Genomic DNA, 20,800 nt, shown 5'->3' with positions numbered 1-20,800 from the left:
TTGCCTCCACTCTTACTTCTCTTTTATTCTCCAGATCAGAAATGCAAGTTGATAATTTTATTCCTCTGCTTAAAATTCTTCAGTAATCTTTGCCCTTAGGAGAGAATCCAGACTTTTATAACATGTGTCTTATAAGGTCTCTCATAACCTGCCTCATCTTTGTGCCACTTTTTCACTTCACATTCTCTGCCTCAGAACTCTTTCGGTTTTCTGTGCTACCATATTCATCCTCACTTTCATATTTCTGTACTTATAATGCTTTGACTTTCAACTCCTTCTATATTTTGACCAAGTAACTCCTATTCATCCATTCTTTATAATGCAGCTTAAATATTACTTCTTTAGAGGAAAATTTCCTGAATCCCTGAACTAGATTAATTGTCCTTGCTGTGTGCTGCTATAGCACCCTTTACTTTCATATGATAGCACTTAGTACATTTTAATTGTTAAATCTCTAGACTTTAAGCTCTGTGAGGGAAGTAACCCTGCCATCTTGTTTGCTGTTATGAGCTATTCAGAGATGAAATGAAATTTCATGGGAGCTTATGTTTCCCGTCACCAGTGTGTGCATGCGTAGGTTGAATAGCTCCAAGTTGGAAGTGAAATAGAGAACCATTGGAGAGTCTTTCAGTCCTTTCCAGTCAGGGGATTGTTCTTTCCAAATAGTCAAACATACACATATATATAGCTGTTTTGAAAGACCCTGTAAGTCAATGTAAATGAATTTCACCTAATTGAAAATACTGAATATTTAATGACTAATGGCATATCGAGAACCTAAGAGATATTTCTAATTTAGAGTACTATATCTTAAGTTCTTGAAACTAATGTTAAATTTTTTATCTCTTATAGGTGAAATGAATCAGAAGTACAAGGAGCTAAAAAAAAGGGAGGAAAATATGGACAGTAAGTGATAATCTTATAGATGTGAAAATATATTCTCAGTTGTTCATTTATACTGAATCAGAGATCTCATTTTGAGAAGATTTAATGACTAATAATAGAAGTGCAGAAGTGTGGACATTCAAAGCATTTGCCTTGAAGTATTACTAAATATCTAGCATAGTTTAGATGGGTAGAGAGTTCTAGAAAGATTTTGTACATGTGTATGTATGTGTATGACTGTATGTTAGGGATAGATTCTAAAGCTAATACGTACATGTATAGTCTGTATAGTCTATAGACCACTCATTGATTGTTGAATGTTCTCTTTCACATGCTTCACCTTTAATATCTTTCACCTTTTTTTAAGCTTTTCATAGTACTTATCTCATTATTTATTAGCCCTCACCTCTGATTTTGTTTCTTGGTTCTATTACTAACTGAAGGTTTAGTAGCCTTCTATTGTAGCTTCTTATTCACTTTTTTAAAAAATCTGAAAAAAAAATCTGAATTTGACTTTGTAAATAGATCTTCACTTAAACTTATGTTGTACATTCATAAGTTTATCAAAATTGACTATATTAACGGTTACTGGTTTCCTTTTTAAATTATTATTTTTTAAAAATCTGACATTTTTATAGGTCTGAGGCCGATTGTTACCTTCATAGAAACATGTCATAAAGCAGTAATTACCAACTCTGGCTTAACGATATCCCAAGATTTCTTTAAAATCTCAGCAAGTACCAAAAATTATCTCAGAATTAATTTGTTGTTTCATGCTAATAGTAAAATTATTTTAAGTTAATTTTTGGAAGATCCATAGAAATATTTTAAGAATATAAGTAAGAGCAAATTATGTACTAATTCTATGTTAGAGAAGAAAAGGGAGGATTTCTTAGAATATTTATTTGTAACAATAAATTACTAAACTTACTTAGTTGAGACTAATTTGGCATTATAAAATACTCAATTTGCAGGTAAAAAAGGTAGTTAGTAATATTTTCCAAAGTAAAGTTAGTGGCTAATTATAGATGTTAATTGTAGGTGTATCAGTGAGATCCTAGTGTAAAAACATAGGATTTATTCTCATCTCCATTTTATCAACTGTTACTTCTGAGCCTGAATTTATAAATTTTTAGTTTATTTATATTAAGGTCATAACAAACTTTAAAAGCCTGAAAGTATGTAGAAATGTTCTTATTGAGTAGTTTAATTACCCTTGGGTTAATAAAAAACTAAACAGTGATAGTTTAAAATTTGCCTTGAATTTCTAAAAAGTACTTTTCACACCTACAAATCAGAGCTTATGTAGTGTTTAGCTATATCAACAGTAGCATCTCATCATATTTTTCAATTGGCAGCCTTTATTGAGACTTTTGAGGAAACTAAGAACCAGGAACTGGAAAGGAAGGCACAGATAGAAGCCAACATTGTTGCACTCTTGGAGCACTGTAGTCGAGTAAGTACCATGTACCTGTCTTAGTGTCTTCATTATTTTTACTGTGATTACCTTTCTAAATACAACTCAAAAACTGCAGTGGTTCACTATTATGTAAGAGTACAGGATACCTAATGAGTATCTTGATTCCTCAAAAAACATTTATTGAGCAGCTACTATTGTGTGGTACCATAGGAGGAAAAATGCGTGGTCTCTTTTCAATATTCTAAGTGTTTTAAAAATCCAGTCAGTTCCTAAAATAGAATAGTTGAATTTTTTCTACAGTAAAATAAAGCAAATGTAAAAGAAACAATTCTGAATTTTAATTTAACCTCTCCTTATTGAGAAAACCACTTTGAATCTCACTGTATTCTTTTATAAAATATATGTATAATGAATGATGTATTTCAAAAAAGAATACTCTTTCAAAACATCCAGTCCTTTAGCAGCATTTTCAAGAGTTTTATTGGAAAGTTAAATCAGTGGAATTTTTTCCACTTTTATGTCTCTGCAAATACAGAATATAAATCGTATGAAACAGATATCCTCTATCACCAATCAAGAGCTGAAGATGATGCAGGATGATCTCAATTTTAAATCTACTGAAATGCAGAAATCACAAAGTACGGCTAGGAATCTGACTTCAGGTGAGGAAACAACCTAGATTTTAATATCCTTTTTTTCTGTAACAAACTGGAACTTTTAAAATCTAATGTTATTCTCTTTGATTTTTTTTGAAAGACTGAGGATATAATTTATGACTGCCTATTGCTGCAGTCATTCATAGGCTCAGAATTTTTTGTGGCTTTTCATATCAACTTAATAGTAATTCATTGGGATATTCTCACTCATTTAACATTTATTGAGTATTTGCTTTATGCCTTTGCTGTAACTTGAGTATACAGGGATTAAAAAAAAAAAATCCAGTCTGTTTCCTCAAGAAACTTGCAATCTGGTGGAATGACAAACAAACAATTGAAGTGTAATGAAACAGTGTTAAGATAGAAGGATAAGGAGCAATGGACGTGCACAGGGCTCATATCCACTGTGGTCTTGGGTAGTTAGGAGAGAGGTATCCTAGAGGTGGTAATGTTTTAATTATAGTTTCAGCCATTATGACTAACATGAGACTAGAGTAGCATTTTCCAAAAGAAATGTAATGCCAGCCACATATATATTTTGAATTGCCTAGTAGCCACATTAAAAAAGTAAAAAGAGACAGGTGAATTTTAATAATATATTATATTTAACCCAGTGTATTCAAAATATTATCATTTCAACATGTAGTCAATATAAAATGATCAATGAGATTTTACAGTTACAGCCCATCTCAATTTGGACTGGACACATTCCAGTGCTCAAAAGTCATATGTGGCTAGTGGCTGCCATTTGGATAGTGCAGGTAGGGATTAGAAACAAATATAATTGAGCTTAAAGAGCCTAGGATAAAGTCAAGTCAAAATTTGTATAGTATCTTTGGTTTTCTGAAGTGGTGGATTCTAACTATGATGGTGTATGGTGACTTTGAATTAGCTATGTTTTATTTATCTACTGGAAATTACTCTGGCAGTTGTGAGATCATGGAGAAGGAAGACGCTATTTGCTAACTTAAAAATGTTCAAAGATTCCCAAAATGGAATAGTTTCCATAATATCCCTTTATCTGGAATCCCCAAATCTAAAAAAGCTCTTTACAGCAAAACCTAACCTGACCTGAACTGACATGAGGCTTTTTAATTATCCTACCTAGTGTGACTGTTCATACTTTTTGCTGCAGAAGTATATTTATCTACTTGATGTTGGGTGCTGCCTCAGACCCTGTCATGGGAGTTATATAATAATCAGTATATACACTATATTACTTTTCTAAAATTCAAAGAATTCTGCATTCTAAAACACAACTGCCTAGGAGTTTTATATAAAGGATTGTGAATCCACAAATGCATATTGAACGCTGTTAATATGCAGTTGAATTTAAATTGATGATATAGGTGGAAAATTATCATTCTGTACATTTATTTTATCTGCCCAGATTTGCTTAAAGTTTGTTTGCCATAGTTTTATTTGTATATCTGAATTATATTCCACGTAAGTGGAGTAGGTGCATTCTAAATTTGATTTATACCTACTGTTGGTTTAACTATGAGTATTTTTTTAATTGTGATAAAAAACACATGAAATTTACCATCCTAACTATCTGTAAGTGTATAGTATAGTAGTGTTAACTATCTACACATTGTTAATGCAACAGATCTCTAGAACATATTCATCTTGCAAAACTGAAACTTTTATCATTGAACAGCAGCTCCCCATTTCCTCCTCTTGAGCTCCTGCTAACCATACTCTACTTTATATTTCTAAAAGTTTGACTATTTTAGATACCTCATATAAGTGGGATCAGGCAATATTTGCCTTTTTGTGACCAGTTTAGTTCACATCATAATGTCCTCAAGGTTCATCTGTGTTGTGACACGTGACAGGATTTATTTTTAAGGCTGAATAATATTCTGTAGTATGTACATACCACATTTTCATTATTCATTCATTTGTTGGTGGACATTTAGGTTATTTCCACCTCTAGGCTATTGTGAAATCCTGCTGCAGTGAACATAAGTGTGCAAATATCTCTTCAAGATCCCATTTTCAATTATTTTGGATGTATACAACTATGAGTGTTTTTACATCTTTATTTTCTTTTTTCTATAAGCTGAAGAATTTTATGTTTAATTATTTCATCTAAGAAACTTCTGTTTTGTGTTTTAGACCATAGTTTAAAATTTTTCATTTTCTAAGGTCAATACTAATTCAACAAGTTTTTGCCTCCTTTAAGCTACCTTTGTATAATGGCTGTCGAGAAACATACATTTTTTAAAAGGGTAAATATCAATACCGGGAAATGAATTCAATAATCAGGACTTTGTATTCCTTTCATACTTTTATACTTTGTGTTTACATTTCTTTTAAAAACCTAGTCTTCTCCAGAGATGTAGAATTAAAAAAGAATGAGAACTGGCTTCAATGGAGATAAAAATCTGGTTTGTTACTGTGATAAGGATTTTACTGAAAGTTTCCCTTTTAAAGTTTGAATTATCTGACCCCTACAATTAATTTCATTTAGCCAGTTATTTTTAAGTGTTAATTTAAGCCAAGCATATAAATTGTTTTTCCTCTCTTAATACCATCCCCCACAAGAAACTTTTTCTATCTGGAAATCACCATAAGAGGTTTATAATATTCTGGTTCATCTTTCAGAGATAATGAATTTTACATTCCCCTTTTGTGAACTGCCTCCCTTTGACCCTTGAAGTTAAAATTGGAACTCACCTGATTTTCTTAGTGTACTCTGTGCTTCTTAATGGAGCAATATCACTCCCAAGGGGGCAAAATTACTTCTCGTGGGGAGGGTAAAAAAAATTGTATATACTAACTATAAAGGTGTGTGGCCCTCCAAAAGGTCACTGTACATAAACAGATATACATCTGTAATATAAAAAATTCATGGGAGGTGACTGTGAAAACAATAGTCTACAAAAGGCTCCTTAGGGGGACAGTAATGAAAAAAAAGAAGGTTAAGATACACTGATAAACTGCATGAGTAAAGAGACAAGGAACCTGTCAGCAATAGTTTTTATTTATATTTTTGGAAAGGAAGCTCCAGGGAATAAACAAATGCGCTGATGGCAGAATATTTCAGGAACATTTCCCCAGGTCAAAGTGGTTCCTTCTGAGTTTTGCTACTATGTACACACTACTTGGTAAACTTTGCAACTTCATAGCATATCAGAAGGAACTAGTCTGCATCCTCTTCCTGTCTCTTCTCTTGGAGAAGCTTTTAGCTTTTCATGGGGTCCTGCGGTTGAAGGAAGATAAACTTTACCCTGTACCAACCAACCGTTTTCTCCCTTTCTCTAGAAAAAGCAGTATATATAGTTTAAAAATGTATTTCCCTAATATATCTTTAAATTAAACTTGTAGTTAGATTTATATAACTTTTCACCGAACAGCCAAAATATACAAAGTACATTTCCTATTTAGAGCATTGAAACACCATAAGCTTCAGTGACTTTGATTCAGCACTTAGATTCTCAACTATTTCCAACCCTAGTAGAAATATTAATCCAATAAAACAAAACCCTCTCAACATTTCAGTCCATATATTGATACATCTTTTAAAATAACATATAGTCAATGTGGTTGAGTCTTAAGACTCTTTAAAGAGACAGAGGGAAATGTTCACATTTAATTATATCAACTTAGGACAAATTTGGTTGGTAACAACCTCCTTTCTTAAATCAATGTCTTTTGAAGCTTTCTTTTTACTATTTGGTATTTTATACTCTATGTGATTTTTGTTATATTCATAAGTAGAGAGTTGCTCGATTCTTGAACATGACATTTTTATTATAATGTCACCTTCCAGGTATATTTTAATCTTTCTGATTTCATAGGTAGAAGAGGAAGGTTTAATAATTAGCAGCTTTGTATTGATTTTTCCATTAGAGAATCTTTATAGGTAATAAAACTTAAATTTATTAAGTCCAAGTAAATTTTGCTAAATCTTACATGAAGAAACCAACTTACTTACTCATTGCCTGCCCTGTATAAGAGAGACATCCTGGTAAGAAGGAGTGCCAAAAATCTATGTATAAACTCTAACCAAATCCTAATCTGACTACTGAAATGTGTATGCATTGAGTAGGCTTTATGGGACCTAGGAAAAAGCAGCAGCTAGAAGTTGAAAGAACTGAGTACAGAGATTTAAGATGCTACCCACTCCAAAGGAGAAAAGTTTAGAGATTTATTTAGTACGGCAAAGTTAATTGCTTATTTATAATATATATCAGCACTTTTCAAAGGAGCAGAATGCAAAGTCTCTACAACATGTCATTTAAAATGTCCATTATAAAAATTTACATTTAGTAAATTTACTAAATTTACATTTAGTAAAAATGAAGAAAGAAGAAAATGTGAGTCAAGGGGAATCACTACACACTGAACCTGGATAATCCAGACATTGAAATGAAAAGAAAAAGGACTTTAAAAAGTTTATAAACATATTTAAGGGCTTGAGGGAAAATAAAATCATAAAAAATGAACAGATTGGAGAATCCCACAGAGAAATGGAAATTACAAAAAAGAACCAGGTGAAAATTCTAGAGTTGAAAATATAACTAAAATGAAAAATTCACTGACCTGAATAGAAGATTGAAGACAGCAGAAAAAAAGAATCAGTGAACTTAAAGATAAATAAATAGAAATTATCTAATCTGAAGAAGAAAAAAGAATGAACAGAGCCTAAATGACCTGTGGGACAGTTTCAAGCAGTCTAATTTACATGTAATTGGAGTCCCAGAAGGAGAGGAGGGACAGAGAATGGGGGAGAAAAGATAGTTGAAATAATGGCTGAAATTTTTCTGAAAATTTGATGAAAAACTTAATTGTACAGATCTAAGAAGCTCTTTGAACCCCAAACAGGGTTAATGTAAAAATTCCTTACCTAAGCACATCATCATCGGACTGCTGAAATGCAGCAATAAAGAAAAAACAATAAAAGGAGCCAGAGAAAAATAATATGTATACACAGGGTACAATATATCCCACTATGAGATTAAATTTTATCATAAAAATCATTGTGAATTTTGTATTTTACTCTGAAATATGTTACTTTAATATAAAAATCTACCCCTAAATCTAAGTAATTTAAGGAAGATGTTCATATTTGGCTTTTGACACTCTGAAATACCACTATTTTTTTGAGGGTATTCATATTCCTACTTTAAACTAGAGGAAAAGTGAAGGTAAAATGTTCTAAGATGACAGGGCATCACTGTATGCCTCTACAAATAAGTAACTACAGGATGTATTGGGTTATTCCCATGCCTATCCCTGGGAACACAGAAGAGAAGAAACTGGCCAAGGCAGGTTTGAATCCAGATTTCTTCGTCTAAATATACAGGATATATATTTCAATTCCATTTTAGTATCTGTTTTTGAGTTAGCTGAAATCAGATTTTATTTTGGTATCTATAAGGAAAGCAGAACAAAGGATGGGGCCTGGGGAAAGAAGGCTGAAGTAGCAAAATTGACCAAGTGTTACTGTTCCTCTTCCCACAACTCACTGTTGCTCATTGAGGCATCTTTGGATCATAAAGTAACATTTGCTATTGTAAAATATGAACCTTTCATAAACGTGATAACAATATCACTCAGCACCAAAGCTTGACTGGCTGTTGACCTTGGGCAGTAATTACCTTTCTAAGCTTTAGTTTCCTCATATAATAAAATTTACCCTTGCCCAGGGCTATTAGGAAAAGTAAATCAGATAATATATAAAGCCAGGCACATTCCAGGTTCTCAGTAATGTTGGTTTCCTCTTAAACCTTTCTTTCTCTTTAAAAAAGAGACCTTTAAAGCCAGCATCACAAAGTTAAGAAGTCTCTGAAATAGAGAAGGTAGGTATTATATAATCCTACCAGAATGGAATATTTTTAAAAATACTGTTTTCTGATTATAAATGGAATTCATATTCATTATAGAGGATTTAGGAGATATAAGCAAGCATAAATAAAAACTAAAAATACAATCCCACTATCAAAAGTTTATTACTATTAAAATTTTGGTATCTTTTTAGTCTTTTTTCCATATTTTATCACATCTTGGAAAAAAATAAAAAGGCTTTTCCGAGTATTCTCTGCCCAGCTATTATCCCTCTCTTTCAAAGGTTTCACAGTCAAATTTCTTAAAACCTTCCTCTCACTCTTGATTCCATTTCTTTCTGTGAAATCTGTTCTCAGAAGATACATCCAGGTTCTCCTGGTCAGTAAATTCAACACATATTTTGCCATCTTTTTCTTTTAATCTCTAAGTAATATTCTGTACTACAAACCACTTCTTTATTCTTGAAATATCTTTTCCCCATGACTTCTGATTTTTCTCTTATTTCTTTGGTCATTTCTTATTCTATATGGATCCTTCATGTTAATTTATTCTTTAAAAATTTGGTATTCTTATAGGTGCAGTCATGAATCCTTTTCTGTTGATGATTTGAACCACTCCCATTGCTTCAGGTGCCATCTCTATGCTGGTGGTTTCAGAATCTGTATCTTCAGAGCTCACATTTTTCCCTCTGGGTTTTAGACCCATATTTCTATATATGGACATCTTTACTTTGTTTGGATGTTTCCGAGGTATCTCAAACTCAACAAATCCTAAATCGACTTCAGTGTATCATAAATCCCTCCAACAGACAAAAATTTATATGTCCCTCTGCCTACCCTCCCATACACTCATTTATTCAAGTTGGAAACGGGATTCCGCATTTTCTCTCGCTCAACTACTGTATCCGGTCGATTGCCTGTTTTGTTAATCCCAAATGCCTAATCTTTTTTGAGTCCCTCCAGATCTCTCCTGCACTGTTTCTTCATTTATTTTTATCTGACATAACTGTATATTTTATATATATAGTCTTTTTCCACTGGAATGTAAGTTCTTTGTTCGTTGCTATATTCTCCATGCCTTTCTATTTGCCTGGCACATAGAAAGCATTTATTTAATAAATACTGGGTTTTTTTAAAGATTTTTTTTGATGTGGACCATTTTTAAAGTCTTTATTGAATTTGTTACAATATTGCTTCTGTTTTATGTTTTGGTATTTTGGCTGTGATGCATGTGGGATCTTAGCTCCATTACCAGGGATCTAACCTGCACCCCCTGCACTGGAAGGTGAAGTCTTAACCAATGGACTGCCAGGGAAGTCCCTAAATATTGTTTAATGAAAAAAAAATCCCCACCAGTCTAAGATTTCTTGCCTAGATCACTGAATCAACACTTAACTGGTCTTCCTGCACATAGTTATGCTATTTCGATTAATTGTCCACATGGCAACTAGAGAGAACTTTCTAAAATTTAATTATGTTACTCTCTGATTTGAAACTCATTGATGACTTGCCATAGCCCTTAGCATAAAGTCCCAACTCCCTGTCTTGACTTAAGCCCTTCATGAACTGAAATCCTTCAATTTTTCAGTTTTCTCTCCTACCACCATCCACTTTGAACTTTGGGTTCTAGTCATACTTCTCTTATTTGCGCAAAGGTACCATGCTTTCTTACCTCTAGACTTTTAGACTTTACCTCATGCTTTCTTACCTCTAGACATTTTTGCACATGTTGATTATTTTCTCTGGAACACTCACTTTTTCCTTTGTGTGGTTGATTCCTAATCCTTAATGCCTTAGTTAAAAGGCATGTCTTCAGAGAATTCTTTTGACCAATGCCACATGTTCTGTGGTACCCTGTATTACTCTTTTCATAGTAGTTATCCAGTTTACTGTAAGTGCTTATTTAATTTCCTAATTTAACCCCTAGAATATAGCTCCTCGAGTGAAAACAATGATGTCTCTGTTGATTTCCGTTATATCCTCAGCACCTGGCACATAGTAGATGCTCAATACTTTTGAAAGAAAGAATCGTGCAAACACATACACACGGGCAATTTTCATTATTTATGGAGTCTGTATTTGTAAACTTGCGCTCTCACTGAAATTAATTTGTAACCCCAAATTCATATTTGCAGCACTTTCATGGTCGTTTGTGAACACACGCAGAGGTGAAAAATTGGAATTCAAATTTGAAAAATTTGAATGCTCAAGTTCCCAATGGAGGTTGATTAAGGCAGCACTATGCCTTCCTGCATTAGTTCTCATACTATAAACAAGTATCCTTTTCATGGTATATTATTTAATGTCACTTTTTTTTTTTAACCACACTTTTGTGTGTTTTTGCTAGTGCTTTGCTATTCAAAATGGCTCCCAAGTATAGTGCTGAAGTGTTGGCTAGTGTTCCTAAGCGCAAGGCTGTGATGTGCCTTACAGAGAAAATATGTCAGTTATATAAGCTTCACTGAGGCATAAGTTGGCCTTGAGTTCAATGTTAACAAATCAATAATATATATTAAATAACATATTTAAAGAGAAACATACAGAAAACAAGGTTATGTATTAGTTTGATGATAAAAGTATCATCAAAGTTGATAAAAGTATCGTGACCAGAGACTCACAGAAACCTAATCCTGTATTTCCCATAGGAGTTCAGTATTTGCTAACTCAGTGTTTACAATGACTTTTCGGAATATAACTACCACAAATAATGAGAACTGACTATATATGTACTTATAAAATTTTGCTCATAACGTTTCATAACTTGCTTTTTTCTCCACATAACTGTGTGTATATGTCATGCACATATTAAAAATGATGAATCTTTATCTCATATATTATTAAGTAAGAAAAAGAACTATGTGTGTTCTTACATGTTTGTATGAGAATGGAGACAAATGTGATTAATATACATCGGTTTATGTTGGTTACCTGGGGGGTAAGTAATTTTTTAAAAATTTATCTTTGTATTGTCTCACTAGTTGCAGTGAATGCATGTTTCTTGTGCAGATACTCTTGTAAAAAAATGCATGATTTTTAATGATTGCATTTCCTTTTGTGTAAGGAATAAAATTTCGACTAATTATGGCCTTGAATCTTCCTGCGTTTCAGATAGTCAGCGTCTACAGTTGGATCTACAAAAAATGGAGCTACTGGAAAGTAAAATGACTGAGGAACAACAGTCTCTAAAAAGCAAAATTAAGCAAATGATAACTGATTTGGAAACATATAATGATTTGCCAGCTTTAAAATCATCAGGTGAAGAAAAGAAAAAGGTAAATGGTAACAGTTCTATGAAATTGTAAGTCAAGTTGGTTTTTTCTCGATTAAATTTAATAATATATGTATTTTTAAAAATTTATTATTTTCAATTGACTATTTGATATATAATCTAAGAAAAAATAAAGAAGTTTACATATATAGTAGGAATTTAGAGTGATTTAAGTTTCAAAACAAAAGACAAACATTGAAAAGCAAGTAATAGTGTACTTCAAATATAAACTTTGTTAAATGCAAATTTGATTACGATATTTCTGTACTTAAGACTTCTCAGTGGCTTTTCATTGCCATTTACATTAATTTAAAGTAAATCTGGGGCTTCCCTGGTTGTGCAGTGGTTAAGAATCCACCTGCCAATACAGGGGACACAGGTTTGAGCCCTGATCAGTGAAGATCCCACATGCCGCAGAGCAGCTAAGCCCGTGCGCCACAACTACTGAGCCTGTGCTCTGGAGCCCGCAAGCCACCACTACTGAAGCCCGCGCGCCTAGAGCCCGTGCTCTGCAACAAGAGAAGCCACCGCAAAGAGAAGGCCGTGCATCGCAACAAAGAGTAGCCCCCGCTCTCTGCAACTAGAGAAAGCCCGCGTGCAGCAAGGAAGACCCAATGCAGCCAAAAATAAATAAATTAAATAAATAAATTTACAAAAAAATTTAAAAATAAAGTAAATCTGGTGGAGTACAAACACATATGACAGCCCTAATAAGTTATTATTAATATAGTTAATATTAATTTAGCTTATTATAATTAAAAGGATATTTTTACAAACAGGTTTTAGAGTAATTATAGCCTTGGTAGAATTTTATCAGAATATTATTGAAATTGTTTAAGTCAAATGCTGTTTATATTGGTTTACTAGGTATCTGCTAAAGCCTGTTACTTACTTCTGTTTGGATCTATCTAGAAATTGCATCAGGAGAGAACAGTATTATCAACCCGCAGAAATGCCTTTAAAAAACTAATTCAGAAACTAAACACAGAATATGAGACACTAAAAACACAATTGCAAGAAAATGAGACACATTCTCAGGTAAAAAGAAAAAAAAAAGACTGAAATTCATTTCTGTTTTTAGGCTATCTGGCCTGTTCTCTTGATCTATATTTTCACTCCCAAAGCAATCCATTCCTTTTTTTTTTTTCACCTGCTTTATTTACCTTCCAGATTTTCTGGCTTTGAAGATAACTAGATTCTGTATAGTCTCCACTCAGAATGAATTTACTCCTGCTTTCCTGACTTCTGTAAACTTATATCGAAGGCCAACTCTATGCTAGGCACTGTTCTGGGCACAGCCATTATGATAATGGCTTTTAAAAATTTCAAAAGTAAAGTGTTTTTAATGCAGAAACTTTGCTAATACATAAATGCTGCAGTTAACAAAAATGAGCCGTAATGACTAATATCCCACCACCCAGGAGATGATTCTGTGTATATGAAGACAGATATTTCTAGTCTATATTTCTATGTTATGTGTACACTTAGTTTATACATGTACATACATACACATTTATTTCTGTATATTTATAGAAATGGTACCATATTGTACCTATTATTTGGAAACTTGTTTTTCATTATTAACTATACATCATAAATACTTTCCCTTGTCAGTAGATTTTGTAAAAATATGATTCTATATAATATTTGACTATATGGATATAGCATAATTTACTGAGTCAATTCCAAATTGTTGGACATTTAGGTTATTTCTTGTTTTCAGACTATTCAAATAATGCTATAAAGAGCAGTAATGTTCTTGAATTTCTTTATTTACATCTCTGATTATTACACAGGATGCATAGACAAGCCCCCTTTTCATATCACTCATCCTGTTGATAATTACCTGAACAAGGTCTAAGGTCTTCTGCATTGAGAGCTCTTTCTAAGGGCAGAAATGATGTCTCTTTCCCTCACTTTCTTCCCAGCACTGTGCTAGTGGTTGGCACATAATAGGTGTTCAATAAGTATTTGTTGGAGGATTAAATGAAGCATGCGTGTCATATACAAAATCAGTAATTGTGGTCTGTTAAAGGTTGGTCATTCTCACATCTAATTATCTACATTAGCAATTTGCAACTATGATTTATTAATGCTAAATGTGTTAAATTTTTTCTTCCTTCGTGTAGTAATATGATGATGATGATAGACAACCATCATTAACATTTTGGTATAATATCCTTGTAAATTTTTTTTCCTTTGCAGTTATACACCCTTAATTATATTGATTTTTACAAATAATGAAATCATTCTATGCATATGCTCTTTAAGCAATTGTTTTCTTAAGTGTTTTCAAGCGCTTTTTTTGATGATATTTTTATGGCATCAGCTATTTCATTGTGTGGATGTACCATTTAAAAAAAGACAAACCTTATATTCTTCTTGAAAGGGGTGGACTCTCATCAGAGTTTGCCACAACTTCTAAAAACTTAGAAGTCACTAATTTACATATTTCAAATTTATTCGTCAGTTACTCTGTCTCTACTTTGTAATATACAGGCCTGGATATAGACTTGTGAATAGCAAAATTATCCTAGTCTGTTTAGAGTGGGAATGGATACTGGAGAAGAAACATAAGAAAAAGTTTATGAGGCCATTGTCTTATGGTTCATAGGAAAAAATACTGATATTTCATATGGATTTTTGACCCTCCTCTTCCACTGAATGGATGATTTAAAGAGGAAAACATTTGACAAACACAATTTCTTAGAGCCAGTCAGTGGCTACCTCATTTATTCCCACATTAAGTACTAATCTTATTCGTAACCCCACGTACAGGAATTTGTAACATAAACCACAACTTACAATGCTTCTCTGTATTATTTGTTGCCTTTTGTGAATCCCAACTGTTTGAATCACATCCTGGTCTCCCTATCTTTTGCAGTTATTTACTCAAAAACTGGCTTTTGAGATCTGTAATTTATACAATAGACCTTTTTTTTTTTTGAGTGGTTATTGATTTGAAATCATTTAAACACATTTATACTGGAACAAACTGTAAAACTCCTAGAAATTATAGGGGAAAAGCTCCTTGACATTAGTCTTGGCAACAAGTTTTTTATTATAACACGAAAAGCACAAACGACAGAGGCAGAAATAAATAAGTGGGTCCACATCAAACTAAAAAGTTTCTACACAGCAAATGAAACAACAAAATGAAAAAGCAGGATGGGAGTAAATATTTGCAAGTTATATGTCTCATAAGGGGTTAATATCCAAAACATATAAAGAACTCATAACAGACTTGTAAAATAAGTTGTAGGGAGAAAAAGACAGATGTGTGCTTCATAACATCCTTGGAGCTTTAAAGGCAAGTAACTGAAATAGATGTATAATATAGAAGGAATTTGACCATCTGACACAGTGTTGCTTTTATATCATTATTCATGTAGCACTTAAGGGGTCTGCTGCATTATAAGGCCACCCCTTTGTATGAAACAAAGAGGAAAAATTTGGTACTTGACTTTGCAAAAGGTTATTAGAGATTTATTGTCAAAAAGTGCTGACTGCTTCCTTAAGTCCATCTTAACTTCAAGGTTCTATCAGGGGAAGCTAGATCTGATTTAGTAGCATTAAGTTACAGCACATACAGTTCATATAATTAATTAGTTATGATTCATCCTAATATCTAGATTTATCTCTTTGGAGGAAACAATGGGATGGATGCTACATTAAGACTGAACTTATGCCCTGAAAATAATTTTAATATGAGATTAGAAAGAAATATTAATAATGCTGTTTCAATTATCAGATTTTTTAAAATGATTATTACTTCTTGGAAATGTCCAGGCAGAACATTATTTTAATGTTTCATTTTTCAGACTGTCCTTTGTTTAGGAAAAAAACTATGTGCATCTTAAAAAAGAAAGACCATAACCCAGAGTTACAAGGTTAATTAAATCAGAAAAACAATTTAATTCTATAACAGTAAAATTGTCTTTGGAGGAAGCAACCATCAATATAATATCCACATTAGCTTCCTGTTGATGCAGAAATTATTGTAACAGTGCCAGCTTTTTACCAGCCCTCTTATAATCTTCACACTGCAGCTCGGCTCTTATCACAGCCTGTGGAATTAGACAGGAAATTTAGCCCTGGAAATAAGGAAGTTTCTCCTATATAGCTGAACCTTTGCAGTATTAGAATATATAGTACTTTTGTGGCATTAGACCTTCAGGTTTCAAGGAGAGATTCCTATCATGTCCCATTCTTCTGTTTTAAGTTCTTTTAGGAAAGGGAAAAATCATAAATTGTCTTTCAGTTGGTATGTTCATTGGTATAATAAATAATTTCCAATTAAAGTAAACAGAGTAAACCTGTTGTCAAATTCAGCATTGTATTTATTATTGTATTACTGTTATTTAATTTTTTTAAATTCCTTTTTTGTCTATCATGGCTTTATCTCAATAAAATGCAGGGAGTTGAAAAGATTTAAAATTGGGGGTGTTTTTTTTCTTATCATCTCAAAGGGGTGTATAATTGTTTTGAATATGGGCACTGGTTAACATTTTTCTTTTGTGTTTTTAGCTTACAAATTTGGAGAGGAAGTGGCAACACCATGAGCAAAATAATTTTGTGATGAAAGAATGTATCCTTTAAAAAACTGTGAATGAGCTTGACTGAGTGATTTTTTTAGGAATTTCTTTAAAGACTGAAATGAAATTCAGTTCAACATCAAATACCTAATATGTACAAAACACTGGCTAAACTATGTGGGAAATAAATGAATAAGACTTAGTTTCCATTCTATGATTTTGTGTGTGTGTGTGTGTGTGTGTGTATACACCAAACTAATAGAAAGCAGACTGTACAAAGCCATAGTGCAGCATAGTGATTAAGTGTACAGGTTTTAGAGTCAGGAGATCTAATTTTAAATATTGACTCTACTACTTGTAGGTTATGGACTTTGGACAGTTTACTTAATTGTTTAAACCTCAATTTTATCATCTCAAATACAGTTAATACTTCCTTCTCATAGAGTTGTTGGGAGAATTACATATAACCATATATATGTATATGTATGTATGCATGTATGTATGTATGTATAGTCATTTGTTGTTATTTATAATGCTGTACCTTGGATATCTGGGCAGCAAAGGGAGAGATAAACCAAGTAGTGTCATGAGAAATTTGACCTTCAAGCTCATCTGTGTTTCAGCCAATTCAGCTTCATCTACCAAGATAGTACTTATGTCCCATCTTATTTCTATCAAGATAGTTCTTATATTCAGTCTTCTTGCTTGTCTTTTTGTATGGACATAGAAGGAAGCAGCTGCTGAGGACAAGTATTGTGGAGTTGTAAGAAACATTTCCCCAAAGGTTGTTTCCTAGTCCCCTTTTGACCTATTTACAGACATCTCTGCCTAGAGAACTAGATCCTGACTCACTGGTTGCATAGATTCTCCTCTAGGACACTACTGAACATCAGCTCAGGGCAGCATGGACCCCAGCTTACCTCCAGATGAGATGCTTTAAGGGCTTTATTCCCAGTGGTTGTGCAACTTATTTTAAAAGCAGAAGATTCCCATTCACAGTATGATAAAGTCCAGAATTCTGGTTTTGTGCAACATAAAGTAGGTGATTTTGAAACAGAGTGAAGTCTAGAGACTTGCCTGAAATCCTGTGTAGTACTTTAAAGGACAGTTCTTCTGAACATTGAGTTGTTCTATGGCCAGATTAAGATTGAGATGAATAAAATGTTAACTCTAAAAAAGATTTTATACCATAGGTGAACTTTTTTGAAACAAGTTTTGCCTGGCCTTTTAAGGTTTCAATTGATGCTTAATCTGTTTTTTTTAATAACTATTCTAATTGTGCTTTTTTGTGCCATCTTCAGTTTTCAATAAGAAAAACACTAGTACAATTTGGGTCCTTTCTGAGTCACAAAATTAGATTAATATTTGTTTTGATACTGTTTCCCCTTAACTCATGTAATTAGTCATAGCAACCAAGAGTCAAGAGAGTGATTACCGGCCAATTATGAAGAATGTGACCAAGCAGATTGCAGAGTATAATAAAACCATCATGGATGCTCTACATAGCATGAGCAGAAACTGAGTCTGAACCAACTACAAGTCTCTATAGAAATATCCTTTTGCTGCTAAACTTCATACATGCCGGCTGAAAAATAATAGCTTACCCTTGAAGAGTTTTACCTAAAATTTTTGAATGTTACAATTTTTGTGGCCTCTTTGAAGTGTGAAATTTTAAATAGTATAATAGTTAAATAAATAGTTTACTTATAAAAAAATATCGTCTCCTTTTATACTTGTATTTGTTTTGCGTGGGTGATAAAATGTCTCAAAGAACCAGGAGAAAAACAAACTAAAAGTGGCCATTGTTACTCATTTAGTTGGTATAATACATCTATGGCAGCACATGAGATCGTCTTTTCATATGTCAAGCCTAGGAGGGGTGTATGGAGTATGATTCTGATTTAGCACTTATCAACCTTGCCAATTTTTGCTTCTAGAAAAAGTAAGAATAGAAGGGAGATGTTTAGTTTTGAGCTTTACTTCTCAAATAGGGTATATTTGATGTGTTTTAAGACATGTAAAGTCACATGTAAATATATAACTTTTTATATATCAGTTATTCCTAAAGATTTCGAATTAAGACTTTTAATCTTTACATTTTTAAAATACTTTCTCACATGTAAATATTTGCTAGGAAAAACATGAAATTTAAAAGAAATGTTGTACTTATGGCCGGCTCTTCTGGACTATGGCTACTGCTGTTCATTTCCACCCTGGAGTATACATTCACTCTTTAGTACTATAGGAGGACTTAAGTAGATTAATTTATAAGCATTGCTAGAACATTTGAAAGGAAAAGGTGGAAGGAGTAGAATTGTGTTATAGGAATCTGGGAGACATTATGGTAACTAAAGATGTATCCTCTCTTTTGGGCAGGAATGAGTCACCTTGCATATGCACCAGCATAAAATATTCCTTAAAACTATCCTTCCTTCACTCTGATATCATGTTCATCAAGTTATTCTTCTTCTCAGTATTCATGAAACACAAGCATATTAGTTTCTTTTTTAAAAGGCTTTATTGAGATACAATTTATATACGAAAAAATACCCATGCATGTTGCTTTCTTGAAGTAAATATTTATCATTAAATTATTCGACTTTAGTTCTGTGTGAGTTTAGGTAGAGGGGTGAACATTGTTGAGTTTGATTAATTCTGAATTACTAGTATGGCTGAAGATCTTGCACAGTGATAAGTTCATTTAGGTGGCATTCATAAAGTGTGCTCTTCAGATCCTGAGCTCCTCAGATTTTTAATAGGTGTTATACCACCAAAGGATTCATAGTCAAAGGAATTTGGGAAACATTATTTGAAACAAAGGTAAATTGTTTTCTTTCTTCTTGACTGCTCAGAACCCTTAATGTGCTAATGTGCAATAAGTTCAAGAAGAGTATATACTATTAATATTAGGGTCTTTTTTTCTGAGTAGTGGGATTGTGGGTCTTTTCATCTTCGTTGGACTTCCTGATATGTTCTCAAAATTTTCTGTGATGAACATATAATACTTAGACATGCAATAAAAATTCAAATAAAGTCATATATACAGTTAGTACTTTAACTTGTAGAAAGGACATATGATAGTTAAGACAACTCTGTAGTCATTGAACTAGAACTGAACCAGTCTTTACCCAGAAAGGAAGTAGGAGGAAAATTGCCTATTCATTAAATATATGCATTTGCATTATAACAATGTGAAGTTCGGCAGAAAAAAATTTTGAAAATTTCTTGAAAAAAGCAAGTTTCTCAACTTCCATTCTAAATTACTCATATATGATATTTGGGGAACATAATTGAGCAGGATTTCTTTAAACTAAAACATGTTATCTGAGGGAAATTCTTGACTAATGTCTCTTCCTTCCTCTCAGAGCTTTTCAACAAATCCAACAAGAATATTCTCTCTGCTAGGATAGACCTGGAGGCTACTATCTGCATGAACCGGCTCTTCCTCAGTCAGTCACATTGCTCAGTGAGTTTCATTCCTGTTAAAATAACACCTTGTAAGTCATGTGGAAAGAAGCTGCAGACTGAACAAACATGCTGAATAGTCTTACTAATGAACGTCAACATGGGAAAGCTAGCAACTCTTTGTTTTTCCCATCCTTATCTTTATCAGTAAATAAACATGAGTTCTTTATACTCTTTTTCACTAATGGGAGTCCCTGATTTGGACCATATTCTGGTTTGTGTTAATGTGTAGAATTCAGGCAGGGTGAGAGGATTAGAGCATGGAGTAATGCTGTTCACACTAGAGATGAAAGAAGATAGAAGATAATAGAAGCTCCAGGGGCTCTTGCTGTCCCCCTGCCCAATTTCTCTGTTGTTCTTTCCTTTAGCTATATGATTCCAGCATAAACAACCTTAATAAATTAGAATGTTTAGGCTTGAAGTAAGAAGAAATCAAGATGGACTACTAGAGAGTACCTTTTTAAATAAAAGCAGGTTGTGTCTTTAAATTGCAGATTCATAGTTTGAGAACTGAGATTAAACATCTTTAAAAAGACCGGTTTTAATACAAAGGTAGAAAAGTTAGGAAAGACAGATAAACAAAATGAAGAAAATAAATTACTTCTGATCACACTAGTCTCTAGATGTGCATCTATATGTCTTGTCACACATATCTATTTTTCATTATATACTTACGTATTTTTAATAAAATTAATATACTGTTCTTAAACTTACTTTTGCTATTTATAGTTTTGCAAACATTTGTGTCATTATATATTCATGTACAACAACATGTT

General features: G+C 32.8%; 1 protein-coding gene across 7 annotated transcripts in view; it reads left to right on the top strand.

Annotated features, from left to right (window-relative positions):
* The window catches only part of IFT74 (intraflagellar transport 74), a 78,144-nt gene extending 59,870 nt beyond the window's left edge, over nucleotides 1–18,274 (top strand). For 3 of the 7 annotated variants that reach the window (XM_004275059.3, XM_033437745.2, XM_033437747.2), the window contains 7 exons: nucleotides 853–906; nucleotides 2,244–2,341; nucleotides 2,841–2,967; nucleotides 11,865–12,028; nucleotides 12,937–13,062; nucleotides 16,552–16,612; nucleotides 17,963–18,274. In XM_004275059.3, coding sequence (XP_004275107.1) covers nucleotides 853–906; nucleotides 2,244–2,341; nucleotides 2,841–2,967; nucleotides 11,865–12,028; nucleotides 12,937–13,062; nucleotides 16,552–16,612; nucleotides 17,963–18,081 — 749 coding nt within the window. In that variant the 3' untranslated portion in view covers nucleotides 18,082–18,274. Of the gene's footprint in view, nucleotides 1–852; nucleotides 907–2,243; nucleotides 2,342–2,840; nucleotides 2,968–11,864; nucleotides 12,029–12,936; nucleotides 13,063–16,551; nucleotides 16,613–17,962 lie in introns of those variants that run through there. The other 4 variants (XM_033437746.2, XM_049711757.1, XM_033437748.2 and 1 more) reach the window with 4 other exon arrangements.
* The last annotated feature ends 2,526 nt before the right edge of the window (nucleotides 18,275–20,800 follow it).

This window comes from Orcinus orca, chromosome 6, assembly GCF_937001465.1.
Source record: "Orcinus orca chromosome 6, mOrcOrc1.1, whole genome shotgun sequence".
NCBI lineage: Eukaryota > Metazoa > Chordata > Mammalia > Artiodactyla > Delphinidae > Orcinus > Orcinus orca.
The sequence above is the reverse complement of the archived record's forward strand: the minus strand, read 5'-3'. Positions and strand labels throughout refer to the sequence as shown.